Source organism: Petromyzon marinus, chromosome 2 (assembly GCF_048934315.1).
Source record: "Petromyzon marinus isolate PM22_M1 ecotype Great Lakes invasive population chromosome 2, UKy_Petmar_22M1.pri1.0, whole genome shotgun sequence".
NCBI lineage: Eukaryota > Metazoa > Chordata > Hyperoartia > Petromyzontiformes > Petromyzontidae > Petromyzon > Petromyzon marinus.
Genome location: NC_133668.1, coordinates 22,171,056 through 22,192,365, shown reverse-complemented (window position 1 = coordinate 22,192,365; position 21,310 = coordinate 22,171,056). Strand labels below are relative to the sequence as shown.

General features: G+C 45.6%; 1 protein-coding gene and 1 long non-coding RNA gene across 2 annotated transcripts in view; one reads left to right on the top strand and one right to left on the bottom strand.

The window, feature by feature from the left end:
- LOC116944972 (calcitonin gene-related peptide type 1 receptor-like) overlaps positions 1-21,310 on the bottom strand; it is a 35,193-nt gene that overhangs the window by 5,496 nt on the left and 8,387 nt on the right. Inside the window, exons 2-12 of the mRNA XM_032958978.2 lie at positions 20,648-20,711; positions 19,245-19,332; positions 17,798-17,908; positions 17,539-17,651; positions 16,076-16,167; positions 15,075-15,201; positions 12,647-12,800; positions 11,703-11,763; positions 8,537-8,603; positions 5,030-5,248; positions 591-632 (exon numbers count right to left, since the gene is read on the bottom strand). Of these exons, the coding sequence (XP_032814869.1) occupies positions 591-632; positions 5,030-5,248; positions 8,537-8,603; positions 11,703-11,763; positions 12,647-12,800; positions 15,075-15,201; positions 16,076-16,167; positions 17,539-17,651; positions 17,798-17,908; positions 19,245-19,332; positions 20,648-20,707 (1,134 nt within the window). The 5' untranslated portion in view covers positions 20,708-20,711. The remainder of the gene's footprint in view (positions 1-590; positions 633-5,029; positions 5,249-8,536; positions 8,604-11,702; positions 11,764-12,646; positions 12,801-15,074; positions 15,202-16,075; positions 16,168-17,538; positions 17,652-17,797; positions 17,909-19,244; positions 19,333-20,647; positions 20,712-21,310) is intronic.
- LOC116944985 (uncharacterized) lies at positions 7,930-15,752 on the top strand. The gene is made up of 3 exons (XR_004403185.2): positions 7,930-8,219; positions 13,051-13,146; positions 15,003-15,752. It is a non-coding gene; the product is annotated as an uncharacterized LOC116944985 (long non-coding RNA).

The following is a 21,310-nucleotide window of genomic DNA, read 5'->3' as shown; positions in this document are numbered from 1 at the left end:
CAATCTGCTGCATATGAGGGTGGGTAAAGGCTGTGGCCCTACCAGCCTCCACTCACCTGTCCAGGCCCCATGGACCCTCCCATCTTGCCTGAATGCCATGCCAGGAAGCTGTGCTTTATTGGGCCAATTCTGATCACCAGAGATCAGAAATACATTTATATGATGATAATGGCTTCCTGGAATTGCCCAGAATAACTATTCTAAATGGCTGTAATTTGCAAAGCTAAGCTAATTTCATCAACGATTTGCAAAAGTACCACAATCGAACTCCACTCATCTTCTGTGGCAGAATCCCTGCTAGAATCCCATTCCCAATGGCTAGATATTTTAACAGGGGAATCATCCATAGAATAAGAGTGATTCCTGCAAGAATCATACAGGGTGGAATCATAGGAATCAAATATGAAATTTAAATACACTGTGCGACCCAGGTACCCCTGGCACATGGGTCTGTCCCATGACCTCCTATCAGTGACCCTTCGATGTTTCACGTGGCCTCAAGGTGCACCTAACCTGGCACAGGCACTGTAGTGATTTCACCACCACTTAGTGGCGAACGGAAGCTGCTGTTAGTGTAGAATAAAGTGTACCTCGCCATTGAAGAAGCAGAATATTGTAGCAACGAGTAGACCCTGTGGAGCAAGAGCACACATGCTTAACGTTAGTGCAGCATTTATTATTTCAAGCATGCTTTCAAACTATTTGACTATCGTGACAGACAATATGATGAACTAAGAAACGTATAATACATATAAACATTGTATTTGTACTTCCAGATGTTCTAAGAGGAGAGCATAGCAAAACGATGAAAACATTTGAGAGTGCAATGTATAAGATACATTGACTTTAGGCAATACTTATCAGACAAATGCAGATATCATTTTATAACACTGCTGAGGTTTTTAGGAAATACAAGTGAGGAAGTTGGTCTAATCAGAGGAAGCAGAACTAAATGAGACTCATTTCCAGATGTATTGGTATAACTATTTACAAATGTATTGGTATACTGTAACTATTTACAAATGCATTGGTATACTGTAACTATTTACAAATGTATTGGCACTGTTTTCCTTTTGGCGTTCTCTGGTCTGACATTGGTGAGACTAGGCCCTAAAGAAGCTTGTCTCTGGTGTAGGCCAATCAGATTCAAAGACAATGCATATATTACCAGAGCATGTTTTGTTTGCATGTTCACCACAAGTACGTGTGGTTAATGCAGACATGATTCCTTGCAAAAGGGTTTCTGTTTGGTGTTTGAACATCTTAATACAACTGTTTTATTTCGAGAAAGGGTAAAAACCTATTCTTGTTTTTTTTTCCTGTATTGGTATAGCTGTTGGTTATTTGTAAAATTCTGGATGAATAATAATGTTGATTAGAGGCTCTGGATCACAACTTGACACAAGTGTGTGTGTGTGTCTGTTCAATTGTATCCATGAGTGTTACTATATTAAAATTAAAAGGTCAAATGTTTCTTCCTGGATAGAGGAATCACAACCCCCCCCCCCCCCCAAAAAAAGTTTTTATTTGGCAGCTACAAACCTAAGCTGTGTGTTCCGGGCTGCACCACGCTAGTTTGGTGCTTCATTAACAACTTTAAAGTGAGTTGGAAGGAAGAAACCCCCTGTGACGTTGATACAGTGCTGTGTTCAAAAATCATGGAAATCTATATGTCACGGTACAGCACTACTTTTAAATCTTGACTTAAAGCTTTCGTGACTGCAGGAATTCATATTCTTTGTGTCTTTTGGTAAAGCCACGAAACGTTGTGATATTGTTATTATTTTTTTCTAGCTACGTGGCTTTACCAAAAGACCCAAAGAATATGAGTACTACTGTTCTTGTGATATCACAACTTTATAATCATGTTTCTCGTCAATGAAGCTCAAAATGTGTTTTGAAAGGCTCAGGGCACGCAGTCTAGCTATAGTACATTATTTGGTGAGACTGGGTTGGCAGTGATGTGCAAGCACAAATAATAATACATAAATAAAAACTACAGAATTTTGTCAATAACACTCCAGTCCCACAAGATAAAATATATATATATAAAATGAGAAACGTTAATAGCACACAAATGGAGTTAGAGAGGTAGAGTGGATGAGAGTCGGAGACTTTACACCGAGTCGAGAGGCATTTGTTTTTCTTGGGTTGTATTTTATCTTTAAAGAGCTGTGGTCCTATCCAATGGAAGCTCTGAGCTGGGGGTTAAAAATACTCAGCCCCATGATGAGGAGCAGTCTTGCGAACGAACACTGTTTGTCGTACTCAAATTGTAAATGTTGTGGGTTTACTCTCCAACACACCGGGGTGTTGAACTAGTCACTAATCGGCACGTTTTGTTTTGTTAAAACCTTATTAAATGACTATGTCTGGTGGTGGCGGGTTTAATGACACATTTATATTTACGTGATATAACCCAAAAACCTTTATTATGGAAATACTGTTTACTTCCAACAAAAGTAATAGTCGACTTTAGCCCTGTGAGCCATTCGGCTCTTGAATCGTGTGCAACTGCAACAAAACAAAAACATGAACAAGAAAACATCTCAAAGTGACTACGCGCAAACAGAAAAAGCCAGAAAAAGCACCGTATATCAATGCTGTGTACAAAAATCCCAGTGGGATGCAAGTCAAACAATAACAACCATAAGACAATTTAGATGAAAGTTATCAGTCTAACTCTGTATACTACAACAAACAAATCTGGCTAAACCAAAACGTTTTCGAAATCGCCAAAAAAAAAAGCTATAGGTGACATTGGCTGCATCGATGGGTAATGGGGGCGGCTGCCCAAATGTAATTGTTCTTTCACTTGTGTTTCATGTATGAGGGCAGGTAAATTGGTCCAAGTTCCATCCGTCCTAACTGAACCTTGTGCTTTTCTCTTCACATTATGATTTATTTTGATTTAAAGCTTTCGTGACTGTAGGGATTCATATTCTTGGTTCTTTCGGTAAAGTCACCACGTAGAAGGGAAACAATAAAATAATAAAAATATAAAACAATAAAATTCTCACGACGTTTCGACTGCAACACAAGCAATCATCGCCGCCTATTATTATGACGATTGCTTGTGTTGCAGTCGAAACGTCGTGAGAATTTTATTGTTTAACATTTTTATTATTTTATTGTTTCCCTTCTACGTGACTTTGCCGAAGTAACCAAGAATATTATGATTTATATCAAGCAATGCTTTCTTTCTGTTATCTCTTCCCCACGATCATTCCTGCTCGAGTTTCCTTCAACAAGTGACCCTTTTCTCACATTATTCCAAATCCGCGTGTCGGCCTTGAATTGCTCTCATTCGACTTTGATTCTCCTGAACGTTTCCCACCACTTCTTCGTTAACTTTTTACTCATAACAGAGGTTTTTTTTGGGGTTAGATCGCATAAATATATAAATGTGTCGTCAAACCCGCCACCACCCGGCACAGCCAAACCACAACATGTACAATCTGAGTACGACGTTTCGCCAGTAATTACAGCGAGCTAGTGGTACTCAGATTGTAAATGTTGTGGCTTGGCTCTCCAACACAGCGGTGTGCTGCTGTACTAGTGACGAATTGGCATGTTCTGTTTACGTGACAACCCTTACTAGTTGGCTGTGTCGGGTGGTGGTGGGTTTTAACGACACATTTATATATTTACGCGATCTAACCCAAAAAACCGCTATTATGGATGATATTGGTCGTGAAAGCCTACGTGTTAAATTAACTTTTTTTTACCCATCCAAATGACCGTAATAATTCATTAGGGCTCAGATATAATCTAGTATTATTACGTGCAGAGATGATGATGATACCTTCCGTGAATTTAACTTTGCTTATTTCCGACAGATAATGTTCACGTATAGGATTTATTGGATGACTGATACGTGACAAACCATTTTCACAAAGAAAAAACATATGCTGTTGGGCAAAGTGGCCTAGTTCCAGAAGTAGTTGTGCGGCATCAACTTCTGGTTTTATTGCCGGCACGATGCCACGGTCCACAGGGCAATAGCACAATTGAGACGCACGCTAACGGGCGTTTTTTTTATTAACAATAGCTTGAAGCCCATTAAATTGATTCTCAGACGGACAGTTTTCACCATGGTTCAGTAGGGAAACGTCAAATCATCATCATAAAAAAATATATATCGGCTCTTTATTATCCCGTCAAATATAACTGAAGCAGTACTGGGCCTCCTCTAGGTCGACTCAGCCTTAATTCGAATCTTAAACGGTGAGCAAACATCGAGCACTAGCCGGGGAGACAAATGTGGACAGGCGTGGCTCCAGTCACATCCCCCGCCTCATGTGCCGTGCTCACAAACAGCACTCATACAGACAGTACACAGCACGTCGAAACTGGCGATCCGAGTTTGATTCCCCTCCATGGCAGACATCAGTGGCGAGTGACATTGGAAACCGGTCATGGGGGGGTCTCCCCTAAAGATAGACACAGCCGTAGGTGAGAACCTTGTTGCAATGTTCAAACAACTCTGGCGAGACAACGACGTCTGGGCATCTTTGGACTCAATGACCATTGCCTCAGAGTGTTCCAGAACTCAGCATGCAGTAAAACAAATCTGGTCTTTTGCGGCAAACCAATTCGGATTCTGCAACAAGACTGCCTTGCAGTCCACTAATGGTTCACACATCCCGGGAGGCCGTTGTTGCTCTATGCACGCATGTTGAACTTCTTTTCGCACTTTACGTAGCCAACCGTGGTAGTCGGACAACAAACCAAACGCAAAACGCAGTCCTAAATAAATGAGCTTTCAATCTCGACGATTTAAAAGTGCCTACAGCTCTAGTGGCTTCCTGACATCGAAAGAAAGATCGTTCAAGACGGCCAAAGAAGGGCATCTGAAAGCACGCTATATGGTGACCGCTCTCTGTTCAGATTGGCCAGCCAAAAGCCAGCTGCTGCTGCGAGGATGACCGGAGTTCACGCGATGATGGTTCACGCTCCCTGACGAGATCGGCAAGGTATCGCGCTTAATTGGTGGCGAGCGCCTTGATAAGCACATGTGACGCATTACCTGGTAGTTCACGAAGATCTGCATGATGGACTCGTACATCTCTCCGGCGACGTGGCCCTCTGGACGCCAGGGCACCAACACGTACTGGATGCCGAGCAGCGGCACGAGGATGAGGGTGGCGCGCACCGCCTTCATGTACATGTGCGACTCGGCGCGGTGCGTGTCGCTCAACTTGGTCAGGAGCACGCGCACGATGTTCAGCAGGAAGAACAAGTTCACCTGTGACGGCGGCAGGCGAGGGTCGCGCGCACGCGCACAGAGTTACGCACGCGCACAGAGTTACGCACGCGCGCATACAAGACGAACGCGCGCGCACGTGTGCAGTGTTGTATGTACGAGCAGCACAGGGGGAGAAGCCATCGTGCGTTTCTTGATCAGCTGCCTCCGACTTAAGGGAAGCAAATGCGATTGCTTGAATTAGCAAGAAAAACAGAATCGAGTCATAAAGCTAATCGCGGGGATTTGGTTTCAATCGCGTACCATTACGTGAATAACCTGTATGGAGGAGGGTGTCCATGAACATACGTATCTTAACGAATTACAGATAGCGGCTTCGGCGAGATCGATCAAACTATACGAACACTCACGCTTGGCAGTATACATGTTTTATCATATGAGCTTCGTCCATCTGTGTGTGCCGTGGTTTTGTGCGGCGCGTCGCATCGAGGCCTTGAGAGCCACGGGCGTTCTCCGACACCTCGGGTCGAATTGTTTTGAATGTTTCGGTCTTAGACACAGCTGAAGATCACCGATGTTTTTCTATAATAATTTTTTTAAGTATTTGCGGAATATGTGCCCAACATTTTAACCGTGCAGTTTTAACCGTTATCTAAATTTTAACGATTTAATAATGGATTGTGGATTATAACTTTTTTCCCATTAAAAGGCAGTGGTAATTACCACGAAAGACAAAGAAACACACACATGGGAATCCAGGAGCTGGAAGGTGGGATCCGTGCACCACTAAAAGATCAATGTGCATGAGACAGTCCGCTCACCTACAGGGACAATGGGGAGGTGTTTCTAGGAAGCAGTGTGGCGGCAAGTAGGTTGCTGACCATTCTGTGTGGAGATTGAGGGTTACCGCTTCATTCGTAGTTTTTTTTATGGGCATACGCGTTTCCTTTCACGTTAAAAAAAATATACTAATTGCCCAAATAACCCGAGCAGAACTCTCCTGAAAAAACGTGTTGAGGCTTATTTACCCGGGAACGCGATGCCTTCTTGGACAAATGAATAATCTTTAAAAACAGGCGAACTTGAAGAACTTAACTCAACAGTTGTGCAATTCCCCAATTGCCAGAATATGCTCATAGCCTCTAATAAAACCAGGAGTTGAGAACAGCTGTAATAGTGAACATGTTATTTTTTTTACCCCAAGGCCACAGGCCTTGCCACAAAGTGAAACCCGGAGTTATGTCCACACTGCAGCAGCAGGCATAGCAATTTTTTTTCCCGGTCATTAAAAACCGTTCAATCTCCAGTCTCAACCCTTGACCTCCCTGCTCAGCCTCCAGAGCCTAAGTGCCTCCCGAAAGACGACTCAACCCACCCACTTCGATCCCAAGCCCTTAGTTCATGTTTACGCAGTAATTTCACTCAACGGTGCATTTCCTCTGAGGGAGTTGTTCATTTCTCAGCGGAAAAAAAAATTGCCACCGCAGTGTCAGAATAGCCTTGAGCCACGGGGAACACGCCGTTCTGGGAATGGCGTCAAGTGATGTGTGGGCGATGGATTTCATCACAGATAACACTTGTTTTGTAAGGCCAGCAGCTGCTTACGCTGCCGCAAGCAGAAATGACTTTACACTCTTCATGCACACTCTTTGGTTCTTTCGGTAAAGTCACGTGGGTATAAAATAAAATAAATCACGACGTTTCGGGCGCAACACCAAGGGTCCGTCATCAGGTGAGAAAGCCCTTTTATTTGATTTTCTACCTAGGCGGCTTTACCGAAAGAACCAATTGGTAAGTGGATTCCTGCAGTCGCGAAAGCTTCAAATCAACTCTTCGTGCGCTTCTTCGTAGCTCTCCGATGTGTGGGTACATTCCACGTAGCGCTCTGTGTGCTGGAAGCTTCTTGGGGACGTGGAGCCACACAGCACAACAGCAACAACCAAAAAAACCTAAACAGCAGTACTCGAAGTGTCTTTGTTTACCCGAGGTAGGGCCTCACTTGAGCCTCCGCATTGCGAGGGGATGTTTTGTTATTTGAATGTATTCATGAATTGGAGGTGACCAGAGAGCCTGGAGAAAAACAACTTGCCACGAATGAAGGGAGAACAATCCAACGCCACACAGATAGGCCAGCAGTCTGTTTAGCTCGAGGCAGCAAATTTCATATTCGCATACGCACCTTGAAAATTTCTCTGAGATATTACCAAAACACCAAACAACAGTACAATGCATGGGAAAGTGGCCACGTGGGTTTGACATGAGGCAAAATAATGGCACCGTCAGGTTTGAGGTTCAAATCCCAGACTAGGCTGCGTTTCAGTTATCCCCATCTTGATTGTGTGTATCTCTACCAATTCTCTAAAGTGATGCGGTTCGTTGAGTACAGGCAGATGCAGTGGTTAAATGATGCCCAGTGTGATACTAGATAATATAGAGGGGGGGGGGGGGGGTATAGGTGGGGTTCAGAAGTAGCCAGGGGGACTTGGGTTTATTTGACCTTTTCCCTTCACGGGATGAATGTAACTTTTGCTGGGGCACATTGGAAACGGGTGGCGAAACCTGGAGGGAGGGTTGGGGTTATAGTGACGCACACGTGACATCAGTCAATGGAGGGAGCAAAGTGGCTCACGCACCCATTGGCTGAACGTGCGCATCATCCCGATCGGGATGTAACCCATTGTGTTGGGAATGATGAAGACATCCCCGATGGCAGTACTTGCACGCTTGTCCATTTACGACCATGCCCATTGTGTGGCGAGATAGGCAATCAGACACGGTTGGCTGAATCATCTGGGCCCTGAGTATTTATGCAGCATATATATACACATCAAATGCGAAGGGTAGGGCATACAAGGGCAGTACGGGGAGAAAAGGCCTCGTAGCTGGCATCGTGGCCGTGTGGGGGGAAGGTGGCTCTGAAATTGCCTGCGACAAATATAATTTATTAGGATATCAAAACCACAAGGTCTCATAAGGAACATAGTACATGAACTGGGCGTATACCTTGTTCAAGGTAAGTGTATGTCCCTTTGTAGAAATGGTTTAAGTGTCTGTGTGTCCAACTGAACGTGCATGTGTTGTGGGGAGTGGTGGCACGGTGGTTGGCGTACTGCGCTGTAACCTGATAGGTTGTGTTTGATGACAAATATCGGTGGCAAGTGGTGTCAGAACTTGTCCTGGACTTCCCCTGGATGTATTGCTGGCCCTCCACCTCCTCGTATGCTATGCCGGCCTTTATAGGTGCTCGCTAACAGCACTTGCTCCTACAGTCTGTTAAGGCGATACGGGGGGGGGGGGGGGGGGGTCTATGCATATGTGAGCGTTCCTCACCACCAGTGCTGTCACGAAGGTCCCGTGCAGAATGTACAGCAGACTGGTTTCAGAGCTGATCCAACAGCTGTGCGCGCACACACACACACAGCATGCACACACATATGGCATTTGCTACAGCACAAGCGCACACGCACAGCACCGCAATAATACCTGCACAGATGGGGAGTCCCAACGAGATCGGGGTGGCACAAACGACGTGCTACTCCAGGCTGTGACATCGCACGGCATGCGCAAAACTTTAGTAGCTTTTTTTCTGTTCCCCCAACCAGTCGTAATGTGCGGATACCATGGTGTAGCCAGATGCAGGAATTTCTGCTCAATCCTTGGCTTGCTTACCATCGTGCTAATACAAATGTAAGCAGCCGTGTGTAAAATTGCGGTGTACTGTTGTAGTGAACACGAACACTTCGTCAAACCAAATTGGCATTCCTACACTGTCCTCGAAATCTATTTGAAACTAGACCTGCCGAGTCTGTTTTGATTAAAAGTTTATTTTTTTTTGGTTTGGGCCACAATCATTTGGCCGAATTGGTGTCGTTATGCGCCTCCTCCGCCACACACAAACAAATACAATTGTCGCCTCAAGCATTTACGTGCCATTTATAGTCGATAAGGCTTGCTGGTAAATTCAATAACAATTGTCTAAACCAAATTTGGCAATTAAAGATGCCATTTCGTTTGGAAGTACGTCGGACATCATTGGGACAAGATCCATGATGTCAAAATATTTAATCCAGGAATTCGGGGAGACTTCCTGAATTTTATTTTCCATGTTGTAAGTGACAATTTAACGGGTTTTTTATATATATAGCTGTCGAACGATTGAGGTTTTTAACGACCCATTTGGGCACATCAATAATTACAATGTTGCTTGGAATGTCGTCGACAGGCCGACTTTAAAAAAAAAATTCGGTGTATGAGACATTCTAACAATTAAACATGCCTGGCATTGGAGGTTGGTGTGCGTCCTGTATTTAAAGAGCTTATTGTTGGGACTCTATTGGGAAGGGTGAACATTTTTTTTTCTGAACACGTGGGGTGGTCGGGAAAGCGGCAGATGTACTAAGCATGCTTGATGCTAAAAAAAAACCTCCTTTCCTCACTTTGTCGAAGAGTTGACGTATGTTTCAAGTTTTCTGCCACATGGGGGTTTCCCCCCCCCCCCCCCCCCCACAAAAGTGGAAAAGCCATTTTCACGAACGTGTGACTCGCGTCACGAACATGAAATATCACGAGGAATTACAAATCGGGTGTCTGTGGTTTAGTATTAGCTTCAAAGGGAAAATAAACTGCAACCCTTTTGATAAACTGTATAAACTGGATGAGAACCTGCAAACATTTTTTTTATTTGACTGAAAAAAAACGACTCGTTCAGCAAGATTTTAATACGTGCATTTTGGGCCTTTGGAAATTACACTTCAAGTTGACGATTGCAGGAGTTTTTTTGGCTAGGTGGTAATGGCCATAGTCTATGTAAAAAAAAAAATCTCAGCTATTTCTGTACGTTTACAAGAATGAGTAACGTTTGCAGAATAAGCGCACGCGTGTGTAGGCACGTGCATTGCATGTGTGGGCGTATTAATCTCAACATCCTTATTTGTGTTTGAAACCGATAATGTATCACATCCACCCCCTTCCTGATCTTCCTCCCCCTCCCACCCCACCGAGCCCATTCCCCACTGTTCCATTGTAGAACATCTTGAGATGCGACTGTGATTTTTAGATGATTGATACATCCAAAGTCTCTATTCTTCTGTAACTGTAGTAATAGAAGCTGCATCGTCGACCAGTGGTATATGGTCGGAGCACCCATCGCAGGATTCGGTCACTTTCACAACACGCTCTCCAGGCTCTGTGGAAACGGGCTACGCCCAGGCTGCCAAACAGGAAGGGCTGGGTATCTGTGCTGGCTCAGGGCTTTGGTTCTCGGGGTTGTTATTTCAGAGGTGCCTGATTGACGGGATCACGGATGCACGCGTTTAACATTATTTTTTTTTCCTCCCGATAGCAGCGGTTATTAATGTAACGGTCACAGGCAGGACCGACACACGGGCTCCTACACTCCCTCCCGAGTGCTGTCTGTGGCTGTGATGTGGCCACTGTGCCCCCCAAAGCCCCCCGGGCCACAGAGAGTCCTCCCGTTCAAGCGTGGCCTTCGTGTGACGTGCAGCACGGAGCAGCTGATCGCATCGGTTGAAGCGCAGCCCTCCACTCCGCTGCACCCAGCGAGAGCGAGAGTGTTTTGGCCTACTTTTCCATCTTAGAAGAGGTGGGAGGACTTTACCCCAACACAATAACACAAAAACAGTTTCTTCCCAATCTGCTGCTGGCCTATTAAACAAGGCCAAGGGGCTTACACTGACTTTAACATTTTTACCTACAAAATGACACCTTGTCAATATTAACTATGTTACCCTATTTGTATTTTTTTATTTTTAGATTGTATCTTATAGCTATTTTATCTTCGATATTCATTCAATTTTATATACTTTAGCCCCTTGGTGTTAGTTAGACTTTGAACCCTTATTATAGTAAGACTTGTTTACCACTTATTTAAGATTTTAGATTCCTATATGTTGAATGTATGCACCATCCTGCCAAAGGAAATTCCGTGTCTGTGTGAACTTTCATGGCGAATAAAACCCCCCTTTCTGATTTCTGATGCGTGACCTGCTGTGACTGACTAACGAGGTGTAGCCATTTGTAATGCTGGGTGGGCAGAGGTGGTGGGAGTTTAAGAAACGTGCCCCACTGCCTCAACTTTTGGTGCCAGGAGATCGGCTGGAACCGGCGACGACTCGATTGTAAATCCAGTGTGTGAACCACGACGCCACGACAGCACCTCGAGCTGATCAAATGTCACTTGGAATAATCGAATGGGATTTTAATTTTGGTGAGCGCATTATTCGGTGAAAACATTAACAATGCTTACCTACGTGACTTTAACCGAAAGAACCAGAGAGAGCATGGATTCCTGCAGTCACGAAAGCTTCCAAATCAAGATGAGCAATGCTGCCCTGTGACCTGTTGAATGGCTATAGCCAGCAAAAAAAAAACCCAGCACGCTTTTCGCCTGCTGATTGTGATTCCATGCATGATTCCGGGATGGCTTTGACTTTTTTGTTTTGGTGTGTGGTAATCAAATGTGGCACATCGCACTCACTCATCGTCGTAGTAGAGGGTCCTGCTGATGGTATGCAGGATGGCTGGGATGAACGGGAAACCTGTGGAAGGGGTTCGATTACGGTTTTTGTCAACTTTGTGCGTGCTCTCTTTTTTTCAAGGACTATTCATTGTTAAGCATTTAACGCCACACTGACCGGTACTTCCACACACGTCTTCCGACTGTCCGTTTGCACACGAGTCAAACGCGTCTGATAGTCTCATGGTTTGTACAAGCGTGCTTTTCAAAGGTCAGGGACTCTGCAATTACATAAACATATGTTAGTATTCTCTATTCACAGTGCTGAGCTAATCGGAGGTTGAGAATTAAAGCGCATTAATGTTGCCACCATGCAAATCGCCACACACCTGCTAATCATACACTGCACCTGGTTATCACACTGCGTATTGTTTTAACCAGGCGATAACTCATTGGACCAGGATTACCGTAGTCCCGTTTGCAAGAGGTGACGTGTTTCGTGTGTGACCAGCTATCTCAGCAGTGCACGAACCAGCTGTGTTAACTCGCCCGCCTGTAATGCAGGAGGCCGTGGGTTCGATCCCAACTCTGACGCCTGTATATGTGGAGTTTGCGTGTCTCCTCTGCCCGTGACCTGTGGATTTTTCTCCGGGTCCTCCAGTTTTTTCCCTCGAAGTAGAATTGACATCACGCGTTTAGAGTATTTGGCTGCTCCGCATTTCCTCGTGATAAGCCACTTTGTTGAGCGATCATCTGTGGCCAGTACGCTTCTGCAAAATATCTATACAGCTCTGTGGGTTTCACCTGGTAAAATAAACGCGATTGTAGTTTGATAGTAGTTTTTAAAACACGCGGCCTCGCAGATTTTTTTTTTTGCTTTTGCGCAACACGCGGACGCGACCAGCGCACGGAACGCATGCCTTGAGGCCAAGCGCGGGGGCCTCGCGTGCCTGGGCCATGCTCACCCCAGCCGAGCAGGTAGTACCACACAAGCTCCTGCTCCTCCGCAAAGACGGCGACGACAACGAGCGTGTGCAGGTGGATGCCCTCGCACAGCATCCAGAAGTAGTTGCACCCCATGAGGTACTGGTGCAGGAACTGCACCACCCTGCAGCCCACCTGCAGTGGGGCGGGGTGGGGGGGGGGGTGACGGAGAGGGGCACGGTTGGCACGCGACGACTCGCGACGGCGCACCGATGGGACGGAGTGCATTGGGGAACTCGGAGGAGGGGTCACTGCGAGAATTGTCACGTGTCGTGCAGTGCAGCACTTCACTTGTCAAAGGAAGGCCTCGGTGATAACGTATTCCAAGGATGGTACTGCTTTTTGGGACGTTTTAACCAATTTCTCTTTTTTTGTGTGTCCGTAGGCAATGAAAGTACGTTAAGGAAAACCCATTCACAGTGGGGGGATGATGCTCACAACTCCACGCAGAAAACGTGGGAAACCTTGCGGTGCCTTCCAGGTGAGTGTCGCACACCAGGCGGCTCGTTCGTTGCAGGATTCAACTCTGTCTCTGATCGTTACAGGCGCTCGTGTCCACCGCGCGCGGGCAATATTGTGAGATGTAACAAAAAAAGAGAATGTATATTTAAAAAATGTTTACAGAGAGCGTAATGGAGGTTTATTTGGTTGGTGAGATGTTGGTCGAGATGGAGTTACAGGGGAAGGAAGGAAGGAAGGAACGGGTGGAGCAGTTGCACACTTAAGCGAGGCGAAGGCATGTCGGGTGCGGTGGTAAACAGAGGAGTCTTGGATTTTGTAATATTTACTTTAATTCGAGGCGGACTGGTCCGCACGGCTCCGTATCGATTGTTGGGACTTCAGTTCTGAGAATTTCCACGTGGAATCCCAGTCGATGGTCAACGCAGCCCAGCATTGCTCCAGGGCGGATAAAATGCGCGCACCGCTTTGCGGGAAGTTATTTTGGCGATTTTGTTGAGGGTAGACCGAGTTCCACAAGTTGTAGGACACGCTCGCGATTAAATGCAATGAATTCTAGATTTGAAGCTTTCGTGACTGCAAGGATCCATACTCTTTGGTTCTATTCGGTAAAGCCACGTAGGTAAAAAATAAAACAAAAATCACGACGTTTTGGCCACAACACAAGCGGCCTTCATCAGGTGAAGGGATCAGGCTGTCTCGAGGACAGCGCTGGAGTGAAACACAGCCACGCTCAGACCGCGACCTTTAAGCTGTGTGTGAGCAAACAAGGTGCCTTGACAAAGGAATTAGCATAAAAATTAGCATTTGATTGGCCGACTTAGCATAGAGGTGGTGTACGTGCGGGTGCACATGCCGGTTGGCACGGGGGTGGGGGGAGGGGGAGTTTACCTATTGATGGTGTGAAAAGGGAATTTTTAAGAGCTGCGAAAGTTTGGGGTACCACTACTTGAAAAATATACTGTACCATTGAAAATTAGTTTAATGTTTGGTTCGATTTAGAACATCTTTCCAATGGTTGCTTAATTTGAAACCAATGAGTTTGCAGAACCAATGAGTTTGCAGAACTTCTTTTCCTCGGCAGCTTTACATTTGGAAATGCTCGTTTAAATATGGAACTAAACTACAATAATCATTCGGTTGTAAATAACACGTTGAGGGAAGTCAACCGTGGGTTTTCATGTGTGTAAGCATTGGTTCCCACCCTTGTAAAATGGATTTTTCCACCACCGGCTCAGGACCCGTAACGGAAATGAGCACGGAACCGTGCTCATTTGGCATTGGTGTACATTGGTACATTTATTTATCATAGCTAACACCGTGGATAAGTTATTAACACTAACATGCATACGGAAACAATCCGTGAAATATAGAATGTGAGATCATGTAGTTTATTCACCACCCCCCCCACCCCCACCCCCCGCCTGCTTCTTGCACTTCTGAGTGTTGCCACATACTTGAGGAAGCAACACAAGCCAAGGAATTGCACTAGATTGAAATTACAGGGGAGGAGAAAAGAGGGTTTCGCTATTCTTCTGTTCTTGTGGCTGGCAATTTGCCCAGCAGTGAAATGCCAATATCGAGGTCTGCTGGGTACGAGAGGGGCTTCAGAAGAGAGTGCGTGTGGTGTTTGCTATTCCTCTGTTGAAGGAGCGCAGACCACAGCGGTTTACTATACATGGTCCACAGTTAGGATTGCATGACCGCAGTAGCAACACCGTGGCTTTTGTCTTCAATTTTCTATTCGCAGCGGCCTGTTCGTGTTCCGATGCTGTTTATGGTTACAAACCAGCCTTTGGGGTGCGATTTGAGTGGAATGCGGTAACCTTCTCGCGGGCCTACCTCCCTCATTACGCGTTTTGTCCTGTCGCCATTTAGGCAAACCATCCCGGGCGAAACGGACGTCCTTAACCCAAACCCGTATACGTGCCGGGGGCGTGCGTCACTTACGGGGTTGGAGGATATGAAGGACTTGCTGGTCACCACCATAGACAGCAGGATGATGGTGACCACCGAATTGAGCAAGTAGGAGCTGAAGAGGTTCTTGTGCAGCGTGATCCTCTGACAGCTGAGGCTCCTGCACGACACACCAGAGGGGGGGGGGGGGGGGCAGCCCACCATGGGGGAACGTCGACCAACGCAGCCTCTACTTGCTATTGCCTTTTTAAGAGCCTCCGTATGAATGCATGGTTTTCATGGGTGGTGTTTTTTTTAATATATATAGACGTGTCCAAATTTTATGTGCGTGCAAGTTGTGGGGAGAGAGGGGCTGCCAGACACGCCATGTCTGGCTTGAACATGCTGTGGCAAAACCGCTAGACTCACAATTGAAACGTTTAAATGTCAGCCAGGGGTCAACGCAGACCACAATTCCCCCCCCCCCCCCAAGGCTTTTGAAATGCGCACCACTACGCCACTATTGAAAATAGACGGGGTTCCAATAATCATGGAGCACGCTCGCAATAGATGCATTGAACGGTTTGTGTGGAAATGTGTTATTAATGCAAATTACATACCTATGTTACATGTTGCACCTCCCATGAGTACAGTTGGCTACGTACGGTATGAAATAACTGAGTCCTCCATGCATTTTGGGCTAATAAAGTGAGCAAAACTGTGCAAACGTTACAGGAGGAACAAGCATGAATATGAACCCGACTGTACAAAGACGAAAAAAGCATTCGATTCTTGAATCGAATCGTGACGCAGAGCCGTGACGAATTAGTCAACTCTCGCCGCAGGATTATAAACGGATTACATGCCAAATTCCCAGCATAGGAATGTGGAATTCAAGCGATTAGCTCAGGCCCGCCAACAGGGATGAGCAAGAACCCCACGCCAGCTTGAGCAGTGAGGCTCGACGACCATCGCCTGCCCACGTCACACCCTGCGAGGCCAAGCGGGGATCTCCATCGCTTTGGCTGGTGGGCACAGGGGGCAGCGCTCCTCACTTGAAGTAGAAGAAGATGAGGAGGGAGAAGAGCAGGGAGACGATGGATAGGCCGTGGCCGATGACCGCCAAGTAATACATGTTCAGCGTGGTCTTCAGGGTTGTGGACACGCGGGAACACGCACACACGCACACATGCACGCACACACACACCACACGGTACAGCGTGAGAACAGGCAAAACCCCTCTGCAAGTGAGGTGAAGTATGGTGAAGGCGCAGCATTTGCAATACCTTTCTCATCCTGCTGCTGGAGAAAGTGTCTCCAAGCCACGGGAGCTACACACTTTTAAATCCTAGATTGAAAAGTAATTTCTTTGAAATCGCTTTTTGTGTTTTAGTTTGTGTTCTCCCTCTTCCCCCCCACACCCACCTACCCCGAACCTCTGATTAGCACAGTTTGGCTGCATACGGTGAGAAAGGTTCAACCAGCATGCATACATGGAGTTCTCGAAAGCCCCTCCAGAGGGTATTTAACCAACTCATCTACAGTGGCCAGATGTCTTGGAAGAGGTGGGAGAAACCCACACTTTATCCCACCGCACATGATTTGCTGATTCACTAACTCGTGTGTCCGCTTGTACTGCTGCGTGGACATCAAGGGCAGGATAATGTCATACACTTGCACCCTGTATTTGAACTGTGACGCCAGGAGATAGAACCAGTCACCTCTGGTTTACAAGACCAGTGTGCTAACTCTCGTCACTGGAGCATGCCTGCCACCAGAGAAGTGAATAGGTTTAATTTATTTTAAGTATGGTGAACTTTCAGCATCCCTGTATTGGCAGCACCTGGCATCGAAAGTGAAGACTTTTCAGGGATGGGACAAACTGCCCATCACTGTGCACACAGCATTTGTATCTGTGGACAAAGGTATTTAAACCTGACCTTTGACTATTCTCAAGATATGCAGCATAAATACACTAGTATTTGGTTTGGTGCCACAAAAACGGCCTTTGAGAGGTGGGTGGTTGTTTTCCTGTAATGAATGAGGATAAATCTGGGTTATTTGTCTTGTGTGGGTGCTTCATCTGTGTGCATGTGACGAAGTGGGTACATGCTCTCTGGTCTACGTGAGTTGGTGTGTGCGTGTGTCCTTTGTGTATATATGATGGTGTGTGGCTGCACATTACGTTTGAGCGTGAGTAGTAGTTAACCCAAAACACACCTTGGTCTGTCCCGTGACATCCTGTCAACGAGCCTTCAACACTGCACGTGGCCTCAAAGTGCACCTAAGCCCGGCACAAGCACCATGGTGGCATCCCTGCTACTTCGTGGAGAACGGCGGTTATTGTGTATGCAAGTAAACGGTCAAGTTTCTGCAGTACTAAAATAGGCGCTCGCAAACAGAACTTCACACGGGCCGCTTGCTATAGCCTAAATGTGGGATATTTGTATTCGAGTGTGCGTGTGAAGGGCAGTAGCGCAGTGGTTGGCGCACTCCGCTACAGGCCCGGCGGCCTTACCTGTGCTCTCTTCTCGGTGAAGGCATTGCACAGCGTGTAGTTGGACCATGTCCTCTGGCTCTCTGGGTGGCGAAACCATGCTCCGCTGGCGTTGCAGATCTTCGTAACTTTCTCTGGACCGGGATAATGATGCACGTTTGAGTACAGCGAAGCAGCACATTGAGCAAGACACGTGGACGCACCGAGCCTTCAAATGGTTCTGCAGCACGTGCATCTCCGCTTCACAACACCGCCACGACGATGAACGGTCCCTTCTCACCAAAGGTGTCAAAGTCCTTGAAGTATGGAGGGCAGAATTGTGAGGCCATCGTCCCCTCGGGAGTGTCGTCCCAGCACATCCACCCGTCCCACGTACGTGGGCAGAAGGCTCCTGGTGAGTTCATTTCATTTAGTTCATTTAGTTAGTTCATTTATTTGGTATAGAGCCCTGTGAGCCATTCGGCTCTTGAATCGGGTGCAACCACAACAAACAAAAAAACAAAAACACGAACAAGAAAACATCTTAAAGTGACTTTGTGACTGTGCAAACAGAAAATCCAGGAAAAAAAAACAGCAAAATATTCCTTATAAAAGCACCGTACACCAACGCTGTGTGCAAAAAATCCCAGTGGGATGCAAGTCCAACAACAACAACAACCACAAGACAACTAAGATTAAGGCCATCAGTCTAACTCCGTACTACAATAAACAAACATGGTCAAACCAATAAACGTTTTCGAAATCACCAAAATGAAGCCATAAATGCAATGTAACAGTGATCATAGGGACTATGACCGAATTTTTAACAGTACACGTGAGGACCACTTGATGGATAGACGAGTCCATGCCGTAGGAACGTGAATGCTCCACCACTACCTCGTGATCACCATCCAATGCTTATTTCAGCTTGGGGCACATCGACTTTATTTAAAATGCGTACAGAACAACAACAACAACATTCAAATGAATGAATCTGTTCGTTTATATCCTCACTAGTACCCCATAGTCACAAATAACAACAGTCTTACAAAATTGATCAGGTAACAACTAAGGGGACCTTATATGTACGGTTTATATCATTAAGTTCTGAATGATGTTGACGAGACCCTGGGCAATATTTGCATGGGATGAATCGGTCGAAACGCATGACCGTGACGATTCTTCCGACTTGGTAAAGGAAAGGTCGACACACTTTTTTTTGCAAAAAAATTTGTCGAAAAAAATTACATTCGTATGTTTTTTAAATGATAATGGGGAAAGACACTGCCTGTTGATTTTTGGCTTTCCAAAACATCAAATCGGCCCTTTTAAAACTCGTGCAAACAAATATTTATACAAACACACACTGCATATGCATCCACACACATGCATATAAACACATGCATACGTACACACGCACACACTTGTGTACACGAGTTACGTGGCAGTCTTTGTTTCACGGCAACAAACCACTCTCTCCGCACTTGAATCAACCGTTGAAGCAGCGACTCTTTGAAATGAATTGAACATCATAATAATAATACATAACCACACCAACTAATTCAAATCCCTGGATACATTTAAGCACACCACAATATCAAAAATAATACAGTATCCCATCCTAGGCTTTGACTGGCTGATTCGGCAAACATTGGTGTGGGGCTAACAACAGAAATCAGCACCACCATCTGCTCATCTGAACTAGAAGATACTTTGACTTGCACGTGAATGTATTCATCTCATCTCACCGTCTGCGTGTGGGGGGTCGCTCATGATCTTGTTGTAGCAGTCGTACTGCGCACGAAGAATATCCTCTGCGTCCACGTGCCTGGGCAGCTGAACCGAGGCAAAATCGACTCGTCAAATTAAATTGTGTGGAATGTGCACATTGGTTGAGCTGCTTTCACGCACCCTACGTAGCCAACCGTGCTAATTGGAGGTGCTGGGGAAGGACGGCAAACTTAAAATTAAAAAAAGCAGTTCTGAAGAAATGAGTTTTCAATCTGGATGATGATTGTTAAAGTGCATAGCTCCATTTTTGCTTCCTAATATCGGAAGTAAGGGCGTTCCGGGCAGCTGCAGAAGCGCGTCTGAAAGCGTGCAATACGGTGGACCATCTTTTGAACGTTTGGCGGCTCGTACGATTCCCTGTTTACTAATTTATTTGAGAGGGATTTGCGTGAAAGTCGACCCCGGTCCAAACAGTTACTACGGTATTGCTGATATTACCAGCCGAGCAATACTGCGGTTACAACGTTTGCCCTACCAGCGGAAGTATGCGAGTTCAAATCTTTATCCGAGGATGTTCAAATGAGTATTCTTCGTATAAAGTCAACAGTGGAATATGTTATTCCTGCAACTAAATCAGCCCCGCCAGTGTTAACGAATGTTTTGAGCACCGAGATATTACTTTTATTTACGAAGTTCCCTCGGGGCCAGATTGTTCCAAATATTGTAGGGTAAAGGCTCTTGCTCATATTTTGAATGTAATCCTTGCTCCCAGACCGTTGGGTAAGTGACCACCTCCTGCATCCTAAAGGTGCACCCCAAAAGGGTCTGTCAGGTCTCGGCAATGAGATACCTAAGTCTTGAACGGGGATGAACACGCAGTTATAGCTCCTCCAGGTAAGCCACTCGTTCCAGTGGCAAGTGCAAACCAAAAAGCCCAGAGTGTACATACTGCCAAGAGTATTTCTTCACATATACATTATTATATTACTATAGAAATGTTAGGTATTTTGTTATTGCGGAGATGTTCACATTTCAAACGACAATTAAAATTTCTACCTATTAATGATATCATTTTTTTTTCATTCATAAGTTAGTCATGATATTTTGTCCATCGGATTAAAACAAAATCAATTTTACGTGCATGCATACGCATATGCAGACAATGTACATGGGGAAATTACATATGCACGAATAACATTTAACACATGATAATACTGTATTTAGATTTGGAGGCCAACGTATGAAGTGGTACTACGGCTTATAATGAAATTCATCCATACTCCCTCTGTGGCTGCACAATGGCAACCCATGGATCAGTATCTTTACAGCAATTTTCCGTTAAAAAAAAAATACCCAAGCAATGCTTTTGCGCGTGGGCTATCATCACAGCCGGATGTGGTGCATGGAGCCTCGCACTCACCTGGGCGAGGCTGTAGACCAAGGTGAGGAGCAAAGCTCCTGGGGTCCCTGCGCTCTCCATCTTTCTGCGGGCAAACAAAACACATCGCAGCGGAGTGTTGCTGTATGGTGACTCTGGAGTTGAGTTTGGGAGGGCAAGACAAAGGTTGGGGGGGGGGAAACACGAATCACAATTTTGAAAAAAAATTAAACTGCGGTCAAAACTGAAACAGTTGGAGATGATGATTGAAGTGTGTTTTCCGTGCCACGTGGATCCAGAATCGTCAAAGTGTGTGTGACCTGAAATAAGCCAACATTCCTTTCTACATTTTGGTGAACCGTAATTATATATTGCCACTTGATTATAAGTTTGAAATATGTACTATAATAACTATTTACACATCAAAGCCTCATTGATTCACACGGTTCTTTTTTTCAGAAGGACTCTGGGAACAGTTGTCTAGTATATATTCTATAAACGATTGCGTGTGGGTAGAAGCTGGAAGCCATTAAAATGAGGTAACACTGAAATTTCACAAATACGATAGATCCACAACCGACTTACTCAACTGCCTTCATTGCCCAGCAGGTGGGCATCGCACACATCTCTGCATGACCCACCAACCCAACCTACAAGTCGTTGGATTACAGGCGCAACCACGCTTGACAACATACTGGACGAAAG